The sequence below is a fragment of the Microtus ochrogaster genome, unplaced genomic scaffold, assembly GCF_000317375.1.
Source record: "Microtus ochrogaster isolate Prairie Vole_2 unplaced genomic scaffold, MicOch1.0 UNK90, whole genome shotgun sequence".
Taxonomy (NCBI): Eukaryota; Metazoa; Chordata; class Mammalia; order Rodentia; family Cricetidae; genus Microtus; species Microtus ochrogaster.
The window spans coordinates 113,436-125,293 of NW_004949188.1; the positions used below are offsets into that span (position 1 = coordinate 113,436).

Consider the following 11,858-nt stretch of genomic DNA (forward strand, 5'->3'; position numbering starts at 1 on the left):
TTTGGAGCCTGTCCTGGAACTAGCTCTTGTAGACCAGGCTGGTCTCGAACTCACAGAGATTCGCCTGCCTCTGCCTCCCAAGTGCTGGGATTAAAGGCGTGCGCCACCACCGCCCGGCATCTTCTCCTTCTTAATGCAACCACCAGCTGAGTTCACAGACATAATGAGGAGGGAAAAGAACAGAGTTGAAGTAAACTCCACAGTTCCTCAGAGCACACTCCTGAGTTATCTACGAAGGAGATGTCCACAGCCAGGGCCACTAGTATACCCAACACCTAAAAGGTTGAGGCAGGTGGATTGCCAAGTCAGCCTAGCTTACATAGCGAGACCCATCTCAAAAGAACTACCATAAAAGGCTTGCAAATTCAAGAACCTGAGTTGACCTACAGGGAGAAAGCCAAGAGTTTAATCCCAGCACTGAGAAGGTATAGGTAGCATTGTCGTGATTATGAGGCTATCCTGGGCTACACAGTGAGACTCTCTCAAGAAGAGGGGAGGGAGGGTGGGTGGGTGGGTGGATGGTTGACATCACTCATAGTGGGCTCAAGTCCCAGTCCAGCCCTAATGCCAGCCCTGTGGCAGCTTCAGGATTGACCAAGGCGTCAAGCCTGTGTTTGGTACTGCACCACTCAGCTGCTGAGGCTGACTGCAGTGGCCTCCTTCACAGCGACCTCAGTTCCAGTGTTCCTCAGGGAAGTCTAGGTGAGAAAATCCCACAGCCCAGAAGCCTAGACCCTTCCCTCAGCAGGGGAAAGAGAGGGCAGAGACCAGAAGTGCCTCTTAAAGGCTGGGTGCTGGGGGCAGGAAGACACCAGTGGAGCAAGTGTGGCTGCAAAGACAGTGTAGAAGGACCAGGAGCCTTGGACTAAGGAAGGTATAGCTGTAGGAGTAGGGGGAGGGGTATCTTTTTCCCGGCCCCTGGAGCACCACTAACTAGTACGTGGCACCATTTTCAGAAAAAACAAAGTATGTATGTCAGAGCTAACAAGGTGAAGCATGTCAGTCACGCTAGCACTCAGGACACCAAGACAGTAAGGCCATACTGGGATAAGTAAGTTCCAGGAAAGCCTCATCAATGGGAAGATTAAGCTGATTATAAAATGCTTCCCAACTTAACACTAAAACTTTTGCTGTGAGTCAGGCGGTGGTGCATGCCTTTAATTCCAGCACTCAGGAGGCAGAAGCAGGAGGATCTGAGTTTGAGGTCAGCCTGGTCTACAAAGTGAGTTCCAGGACAGCCAGGGCTGCACAGAGAAACCCTGTCTCAAAAAAACAAAAAAGTGCTTGCTGCTCCTGTAGAGTTCCATTCCCAGTGTCCAAGTCAGAATGGCAGCTCACAATGTCCTGTAACTCCAACCTAGGGGATCCAAGGCCCCCTTCAGGCAGGCCTCCAGCTCTAATACTGAAAAAGGAAAACCAATAAAGTAAAGAAAGGGGAGGAACTACAAACTCCAGAGCACTAAAGTGAGGCTTGGCTGTCTTCACAGGGACAGGATCCCACGTAGACTACGCTGAGCACACTCACAGTGAGAGCTGCCATGCACCCTGACCCTGGGCCACACCCTCTAGTGGGATTCTAGGGAGATGGATCATGTGGCTGCCCAGAGAACTTACCCTTGTTGTGCTCTGTGGGTCAGCGGCCAGAAACAGACTCTCATCACCAAGAGATCCACAAGCTCTGAGGTCAACTGGAAACTAGGAGGGAGTCAGAGCAGGACACACAGACACACAGACACACAGACACACAGACACACACACACCGGCCCCAGGGAGAGAAAAGATCTCAAGACACGACACATACACACTAGGGAGAGAAAAGGAGATCAAGAAAGAAAGGGAAAACTCTCAAACATTACACCATTTGGGCTGGGAATGTGGCTCCGTAGAGTGCTTACCCAGCACAAAACCCAGGGCTCCATCTTCAGCACCAAATAAACAGTGCATGGTGGCACACAAGGTACCAGCAGGGTCACAAGTTCAAAGTCATTCTTAGCTACAAAATGTGTTCAAAGCTAGCTTGGGCTACAAGAACGCCTGTGTCAAAAGGTATGTGTATGCAGCAGAAATAATCTCAGCACGCAGGAGCCAAGACAGGATCACAAGTTCAAGACCATAAACAGGCAATATTCTGACTTCAAAAAACAATAAAAACGCCTACAGTGAGCATGGGCACATTTTCCTTACCCTTATGTCCTGACATTACAGAAGACCTGCACATTCCTTAAGTGAAGATCACAACAGCTTTAGGAGGAACTTGAGAATGCTTGTTTTTCTTCATCCTCAGGGGTGCTAGAACCAGTCCCCAGGATACCAAGTGACAAAGTGATGCTTCTGCTAGACCTAAAGATTCTGGTACTGTGTTTTGACAGCACCCTCAAAGTGACCTTCCCCAAGGCCCTCACAACCAGAGCTCCACCCACCATCTACATGTGCACACGTGGGTCAGACTCTGGCAGGGTCCTCCAGCTCCAGAGGCTGCCTGCGCCATGCATACTTCCTTCCCTACCTGACTTGACGGACAGGGATGCCCACACCCCAGTCCAGGGGCAAGAGATTCAGAAGGCACCAGGAGGGTATCCTGAACACACTCAAAGGACAGAAGCTCCGCCTGCAGCGAAAGCTAAGCACAGCTTCCAACCTATTTCCAGTACTTTTCTCTCTTGCAAGCAAGGCTGGGAGAGGCTGAAAATAAGGAACAGTGGCCCTGTGCCTTTCCAGTAAAATGGCTATGCCAGGACCCCCAAGGACTTAAAAATAACCTGCCCTAGATAGTTACACATTAGGCAAATCAGTAGGTAAGAGTGTCATCATCCCTGGTATAAAGTCCACACATCCCTAGGGAAGCTACAAACTCATGCCGTGTCCTGCCAGACTGGCAACATCGGCTCCCACAAGGAGGCTGGGTTCTAGGCAGTGTCTGCTCTCTCAACAGGGCTCAGAGTAAGGACTGGGACAAGGGGACAGGCCAGGGATGAAGACAATCCCAAACCAGTTATCTAAGTACTACAGGATGCTGGCCAGCAGCCATCCATCTGGCAGAGCATTAATACTCAAGAGGATATTAGCAGTCATCCAATCAATAAAAGGAAATAAAAAGACGATTTCTCAAAAGAAGTACAAATAGCTAAGAAAAACAAAATATAGGTCAGACTTGGTGGTCACACCTTTAACCCCAGCGTTCAACAGACAAGGACAAGAAAGAGCTCTGAGTCTGAGGCCAGCCAGCTGGGCTACACAGAGAATTCCAGGCCAGTAAGGGCTTCACAGTGAAAACCTGGCTCAAAAAGAAAGCCAGATGTGGTCAGCATAACTTTAATCCCAGCACTCTGAAGGCAGAGGCAGGGATTTCTCTGAGTTTAAGGCCAACCTGGTCTACAAAATGAGCTCCAGGCCAACCAGGGCTGTTACACAGAGAAACTCGGTCTCAAAATACAAAGACAGACAGACAGACAGCTGCATGGCAGATCCTTCCTGCCCTCATGCCTGCTCCAGGCCAAGTGTACTCCCCAACGTCATGACGGGCAGGGAGCACAGGAGCATGGCACTTCAGGCACACACAGGGACACAGACTTCCCTTTACCTAGTGATTTATAACCGGGGACTTGGCTGCAACCAGGAAGAATGCCCAGTACCTCCCTCCCTCAGCCCCAGGCACTGGCATCCTTATCTTAGCCTCCTACCTGAGAAAAGTCAAGGTAAAATAACCATGCTGAGGATAGGCCAGGTGGCCCCAAAAGGCCATGTCCTTTACAATCACATGCCCACTCCCTCAGTATATCATCACCAAGGGTGACCTGAACTCTGCCACGTGACAGTTATGAGCATGGTTTCACTATTCTGTGCTTTAGTTTCCCCATATATCAAGTGGGGATGAGAACCATACCTGCTTCACATAAGTGACAGGGCTAGACCGCAGCAGTATGGGCAGAAGGACCGGAGTGAAAAACAGTGGAAGAGCAGGTTTAGCATGCTGCAGCCTCTGGACTCCTCCCCAGTCCCAGGATGTAGTGGTGCCAGCCTTTAATCCTAGAACTCAAGAAGCAGACAGAGCTCCAGGACTTCAAGGCCAGACTGGTCTATACAAGGAGTTCCTGCTAGGTAGGGCTGCAGAGACCTTGTCTGTTAAAAAGGGTGGAGGGCACAAAAGAGAAACTGAAGGCACTGAGCACATGCACCATGTTAGACAACTTTACAATGACTATGATGGCCAGCTACACTCTCATAGCTGGAGTGAGCATCCCCAACTGTTAAAACATTCTCATCTGTCACTATCAATAGCACCATGAGGTGTTAAGACCTGAACTTGACCAACCAGCTTTCCCACCCAGCCAGACCTGCCTGTCAAAGGGCAGGAGTCCCAACCAAAGCCAACAATGTTATCAGAACTAGAAGTCTGTTCTGGAGCAGCTCTTCACAGTGGGCAGTGTGTCCAGGCCACTAGCTCCTCTCTACTCAGGAGTCAGTGAAGCAGGGTTCTGCTGGGCTCTGGGGACCTCTAAGTTACCCATAGCAAAACTGAGCTAACAATTGCACATCACGGCCATCAGCTCAGCTCCTCCCAGAGTCCTTCGGTCTCCCCACCTTCTCCACTGTGACTCAACCTCCTCCATATACATCCATCCACCTTCTCTTCAAGTCTCTTCTGCTCTGCGTGACCCAAAGTTTTGAGGTACAGGTGCTGGGCAATGCCAGGTACTGAGCTAAGTAGACACTGTGCACCTAACGCTCGCCAGAGCACAAACACTTGGAAGGGACGACCATAGTAGAGATGGTTATCCCTGGGCCTCATCAAGATGCAATCAGGGCAGGCCAGGGGGTAGGGAGCTGACTGCAGTACCAGCCCCTTTTCAAGGCATGAACATCCCCTCAGTGGCCAACTAAGCTGCCAACCTGATGTCCCTGAAAATGCAATAAGGGCCAATACACACTCTTCCAACCCATTATGTCATTTCAGGATAAGAAGGCTAGAGGTTAAAAAATTTGCCCATGAGGACTAGCTAGTTAGCTAGGTTAAGAGCACCGGCTGCTCTTCCAGAGGACCCACATGTCAGCTCACAACTGTCTGTAACTCCAACTTCAGGGAATTGGATGCCCACCAATTCTGGCCTCCAAAGACATCAGACACTCATATGGTTCAAAGATATATACAGGCAGGCATAACGCCCATACCCATACACATAAAATAAAAATAAAATTATGCGTCCATGGGCTCACCCCTGCCAGAGGCAGAGAAGGATCTCAGTCTAGCTCTGCTACAAAGCCTACAAGTCTTGCTGTCTTTCCAGGACAGAGAATCAGCACAGATACAGCTAACCCAAGTCAGGGACTGGCCCAGGGAAAGCCCCTGCCCAGGGTCAGTTCCCACCTGTACAGTCCAAGTGTTCATGCTGCAATCACCTGCCCGGCTATGCTGAGCAGAGGACCATCTTAAGGATTCTGCAGGGAAGATATGTAAACTGAACCACTCCCTGCCCAGGGCATGAGCCACACCTGTGATCACAGTCCGAGGTGAAAGGCTCGTAGTAGCAACCGGGGCTAACAGCACACACCTGCACCAGCACAGAAAAGAAACCTAAAAAGAAATGTGCCAGCCGTAGAGGTTTGTGACTTTAATCCTAGCGCTTGAAAGGCAGGGCAGGCTGATCTCTTGTGAACTCCAGGCCAGGGCTGCCTAAAAACAGTATCTCAAAAAAATAACAAAAACAAGAACCTAGACACATCACACGTCTCCTGCACGCACAGCCTGGACGGTATTCCTAACCTCGTCACGCTGCTCGCTAACACTAGTGGTCCTTTCACAGCCAAGCAGGTTTGGTTCCAAGGAGCAAGCACAGACAAGCGAGAGTTAGCCAATCCACGGAGTCAAGCCATTGTTGCATCAAAGGGCCACGCCAGCACCCAGCCTCAGGCCTGCCTCCACGTGCACACAGGTCTCCTTTCCCTTCACCTACCACCCACCAGCTTTCTGCCTCTGAACAATTGCCTCAGAGCACCAAGTATGGTGACACATGCCTGTAATGCCAACAATCAAGGCCGGGTCAGGAAGAACACAAATTCAAGTCGGCCTAGGTTACACAGTGAGACCCTGGTTAAGAATCTAAGAGGAAGGTGGAGCTCTGAGTTTGAAGCTAGCCTGATCTAAGCAGCAAGTTGCAGGGCAGTCAAGGCTACACACTGAGACTCTACATCAAAAAAAAGGAAGGAAGGAAGGGAGAAGGGAAATGACAAGAAAAGAAAAGAGAAAAGAAACAGGAGAGCCAGAGCAACAGACAGTGGTTTATAGGCACTTACTGAGTTTGGATCGCAGAACCCACAAAATACCACAAGCCTGTGCCCCAAGCTATGGTGGACAGAGACGCAGTCCTGGGTATTGCTGGCCTCCAGCCTAGCTCCAGATTCAGGAAATGACCCTGCTTCAAAACTCAGGCCAATAATAGTAAAATGCACCAACACCTTCACCTTCCCTCTGGCCTCTGCACAGGTGCAGGTGTGGCATATACAAACACACAAACAATGATGATAATAATAATAATAATAATTGTTTTAATTTTAAAATCAAGGGCTAGGATCCGGCTCGGTGGTAGAGCACTTGTTCAGCACATACACAGAAGGCCCTGGGTTCCAATGTCTAACATTAAAAACAATAAGTTTTTTTTAATATTTATTTATTTATTATGTATACAATGTTCTGTCTGTGTGTATGTCTGCAGGCCAGAAGAGGGCACCAGACCTCATTACAGACGGTTGTGAGCCACCATGTGGTTGCTGGGAATTGAACTCAGGACCTCTGGAAGAGCAGGCAATGCTCTTAACTACTGAGCCATCTCTCCAGCCCCCAATAAGTTTTTTAAATGCCTCTTGACTTTGAGAATTTTCATACCAAACCCCTGGAGGGAGCCAGCCAAGCAGACACCTGCCTGAGGCAAGGTAATGAACTGGTACAGAATGATCTGTAAGATGGGTACCTTTATAGCCAGTATGGTGAGTCACACCATTCCATGAGCTTGAGGCCAGTCTGGGCTACAGAGGCTCGACCTACAAGGACAGACTCTTGTGAGATTCACAGGCAGAATTACAAGGCACAGTAGCCGGCTTCGGCTACCACAGGGATCATCTCCAATGTCATCTCCAGTGGAAAAACACTAATTAAAAAAAAAAAAAGACCTGAGCCTAGGACAAGCAGCTTTCATACCAACCCTGCTGATTTATACCAAGCCCACATCCAACCTGTTCTAGAAGTTTCACCTCAGCTAGGCCTAGGCTATGGAAAGGATTCTCTTTCTTGCTAGATAAGCTATGAACCGAGCTGATAGGAAATTTATCAAAAAGCCACAGTATCTCCTCCAGGTCGAATCCTGTCCACTGTGCCTTGGCTCTTCCCTGTTGTCACTGACTGACCGTGAACCATTGTTTAGGGTTGCTGACCTGCATGCACATTACGTGCACCTGGTTTATGCAATGTCCAGAGGACAGAGGAAGGTGCTGGAGCCCTCGAACGGGTGGTACAGACAGGTTAGACACCTGTGGTGTTGGAAACTGAACCTGGACCTTCTGGAAGAGCTCTTAACCTCTGATCCATCCTTCCAGCCCCTGAGCACCAAGTCTATCCTATCAACTGCCGCTCAGGCTGGAGGTGCAGCTGAGTGCAAGATCCCGGGTTCCATCTCAGCATCACCAAGTCCAAAACAGCCAGTGTGCATCACAGTATCCCAGGTGTCTGTCTTTGGACAAAGAGTCTTTCTCTTTTTTAATTCAAGGTATTCTAGAAAGTCAGTTCTCTCCTGCCACCTTGTGTGCAGAGTGCAGAGATCAAACTCAAGCAGGCCTTCAAAAAACAAAAACAAAAACAAAAAAAAAAAACGCCTCTACCAGATGAGCCATCTCCCTGTGTCCACAGAACAGAAGCCTTTTGAGAGAGAGCGGCCTTCCTGAGAACTGAAGGCTGCCTGCGGGTAAAGAATGGACTCAGTCCTTCAAAACATCTATTATTTTGCTTTTTTAAATTACATTTTTAGCTAAGCATGGTAGCATATGCTTTTAAACCCAGCTCCTGAAGAGACAGACAGATCTTTGAGTTCGAGCCTAGCCTGGTCTACAGGACTAGGGTTACAGAGAAAACCTGTCCAAAAAAAAAAATTCTGTGAACTTCTAATCCCAATGCCTTCCCCTCCAAAGCATGAGCCACCATGCCTGGTTTCCGCAGTGCTAGAGATGAAGCCCAGGGCCTCCTGCATGTGAGTCAAACACTCCAGAAATCTATTCTTCAATGTTGGTATCTGACACTTTTCCCCAAGATCTTAACTGAAAGGATAGCTCCCATTTTTATTGATCTGCACCAAGAGTTCTGAAAACTGGGCTAGAAGATAGTGGATGCTCCCATCCCAAAACGATGGTCTCGGGGCTACTGGACAAATGTCAATAGGGAATAACAAAACACTGCGAAATAACTTTTCCCTCCAAGGTCACCTTGGCTTTCTGTTTATTTGGGGGGATTTGTTTTGTTGTTGTTGTTTGTTTGTCTATTCTGTTTGGTTTGGATTTTTGAGACAGGATTTCTAGCCCAGGTTGGCATCAAAGTCACTATGTAGTTGAAGATAACCGTAAACACCTTATCCTCTGCCTCCATCTCTCACAGAGCTAGAACTAAGGGCATGTGCCAGCTTGCCTGGCTTTATTCCGTGCCAGGGATTCAATCACATAAGGAAAAGTCTCTACCAAATGAACTGCAACCCCATTCCCCAGTTTGGTCCTTATCTGCCTCTGTTGTGCAATGCTGAGGTGGAACCCAGAACCTCATGCATGCATGCATGCATGCATGGGAAACAAGGACTCCAACGCTGGGCTACCAACAGCCCATCTAGGGCACGCTGAGAAACACGGCAAAGAAGAGACTGAAGAACACTGGAGCCTATTTCCAGGCCAAACCAGGAGCCCCAGGTTGTGCTCAGGTTCCTAGAACCAAAGCACCCACCTCCATGGTACTCAAAACCTACCCGGCCTGATTTTCAAGGAGCAAATTACAGACTGCAAATTCCATCTTCTACCTGTGCTCTTCAAACTGAACACAGCTTCTGCCCCAGGACAAGGGAGGAGTGACAGGGAAAGCACATTAGGGGGAAACAAAAACAAGAAGCTTTCTTTTGAAAGCACAGAGTTGGGGGGGGGGGGGGCATAAGGATTACAGACTCCCACCTCCTGGCTCTTGTCACCTGTTAAAAAAGATAGAGGTCTTCTAGAATAAAGGTGTCAAAGGACCTGGGGAAATTTAAAATAATTATAATAGCTTTATAATATTATTATACTTATTACATATAAAAATAATCAAAATAGAGATGACTAGAAGTAGTAGTATTCAATTTGTTATAAAAATAAAATTATCTCCCATATATTGGAGATTCCTAAAGTATTCCAATTTCCAGAGACAAGAGGTGGTTGCCACGGTCTGGGAAAGTGGGAAATGGAAAGATACTCTATAATGAGTGTAGAGTTTCAATTTTACAAGATTAAAAAAAGTTTAAGAGGCTTGCCTAGCAGGTGCAGGGCCTTAGCTCCATCCCTAGCAATACAAAGAGAGCTGCAGAGATGGGGCAGAGGAACAACACACAACCTATTGGATAGTGGTGAAATTTGAACAATATGTAGACTTAATAATGCTGATTTGTACAGTAAAATGGCTACCGAGGAAAATGATGAGCAAGTTTCATCACAATGTGGGGAGAAAGACAAGCAATCTCTCAATTTGCTAGCTCCCATTTACGGAACCACTGCATGGCTTGTGGTTAGGAATTATGCCTTTGAAATCTCCGTTCCCTCTCTCTGTTCTGCAGATACTAGTTGGGACCTTTCGACAACTCACTTGACAGTTCTAACTTTCACCTACATTACCAGTAAGAGATTAAGTAAGCATCCAATCTCAGTAGGACAAAGATAACAAAATCGTAGTAAAACGGTAGTTAGCCCTTACTAACGCATCCTTTCCATGAATGTGAGCAATCGGCTACTGTTTTATGATAGTTACTTAAAAGTCAGCAATAACAAAATTAATATCATCAGTTTGATCGAAAAGAGAATCCCAAGACTTTGTTTTAAGAGGAAAAGGGACCCAAGACTTAGAGTCAGAAGTTTCCAGAATGATCTTGTGCGTTCAGACTTCTTCCCTAGAGGTCACCGGCTGCCGTAACCAACTCCCTCGCCGCCCAGGCATCAAGAGCGAAGAGTGAGTGCGAAGGTCGGAAGAGGCAGGCCAGCTGCAGAGCCCCTTCCTAAGCCCCGGGCGCTGACGCCGTGCAACGATTGTGCAAGAGAATTGCTCGCACCAAGAACAAGTGCTCCGCACTGCACTTCTGAACACCTGCCACGCGGGCCACCGAGGATGCTGCAAGGAAGCTGCAAGCTTCTCCCTGGCCCTGCAAGACTCTAAGAAAAGGTATTCCCAGCCGGGCGATGATGGCGCACGCCTTTAATCCCAGCACTCGGGAGGCAGAGGCAGGCGGATCTCTGTGAGTTCGAGGCCAGCCTGGTCTACAGAGCAAGTTCCAGGACAGGCTCCAAAGCCACAGAGAAACCCTGTCTAGAAAAACAAAAAAAAAAAAAAAAAAAGAAAGAAAAGGTATTCCCGCCCCCCCCCCAAACCCCGGGGTAGCAAAAATACCTTCCTGCACATGCGCAATGAGATTTACCAGCAGGCCCCGAGCACACTGCGCCTGCGCCATCGGAGAGGAGCCAGGCCATAATAGAGGGTCCCGAGGTCCTGAAGGGGACTGTGCGGTCTGTGGCAGCTGCGGCCCGGGCTCCGCGCCGCTTACCTCGTAGTGCTTCATGGCTCCTCCACAGGATGGCGCCTCTCCGCTGCAGCTCAGGTGCCGCCCTGCCGCACAAACACTGCCCAGGCACTTACGCCGGTAGCCGCGCTCCACTAACTCCTGCTCCGCCCCTCCCTACGCGCGCGTCGCGCCGGCCAATCAGCGTGAGGTGCACCCACCGCTCGCGCCACACGACCAACCAATCAGCGTCCGAGACTCAACGTGGGGCGGGGGTATACTTAACTCCTCCCCTCCCATCTAGGCAGGCAAGATTAAAGCAGGGTCACCAACCAATCAAAAGAGAGCCTCGGCGCAGCGCGCCGTCTGGCCCCGCCCCTTGCAGGTCAGTGCACAAGAACTGGAGCAAAGCGCTGAGCGACCCGGAGGGCTGAGATTACGGGGCTGGCAGCGCTTCGGGGCGAATTCTAACGTGCACTGAGGCTGAGAGGCCTAAAACTTGAAACCTCTGATATTATCACCAGGACTCCGTACACCATGAGTCGGGGAAGGAAAAGAAAGCCTGCACCGCCTTCTGCAGTGTCTTCGCTGCTCCTTCCTAAACCCCCCACCCCCCCCACCCCTGGTCAGTCGAGCTGACCCTATAAGCAGAAACCACGTTTGTCTCTGCCTGTGTGATGGTGTACAGTATGGTTACTACTGGTCAGTATGGCAGCTACTGAGCCCTTGAAATATACTAACAAAATGACCAGTGCTGCCAATCTAAAATATATGACATCAGAGAATAGTGCATCAGAGGACGATGGCATGTCTTTATCTGATAAAGGCACTTGCTGCCAAGCCTAATGAACTACATTTAGTCTCAGGGATCCACAAAATGTAAGGCAGGAACGGATTCTGGCAACCTATCGTCTGATCTCCAACAGGCATCATGGTACATGTGCAAACACACACAGACACATTCATAAATAAAATGTAGTTCTTCATTCTGTTTTGTTTTCGAGACAGGGTTTCTCTGTGTAACAGCCCTGGCTGTCCTGGAGCATGCTTTGCAGACCAGGCTGCCTCGAACTCACAGAGATCCACCTATGTCTGCCT

The 11,858-nt window shown here is 49.0% G+C and overlaps 1 protein-coding gene across 1 annotated transcript in view; it reads right to left on the reverse strand.

Annotated features, from left to right (window-relative positions):
• Tecr (trans-2,3-enoyl-CoA reductase) overlaps positions 1-10,944 on the reverse strand; it is a 27,035-nt gene extending 16,091 nt beyond the window's left edge. The window contains exon 1 of the mRNA XM_005370910.3: positions 10,806-10,944. Coding sequence (XP_005370967.1) covers positions 10,806-10,820 — 15 coding nt within the window. The 5' untranslated portion in view covers positions 10,821-10,944. The remainder of the gene's footprint in view (positions 1-10,805) is intronic.
• Between the last annotated feature and the right edge of the window lie 914 nt (positions 10,945-11,858).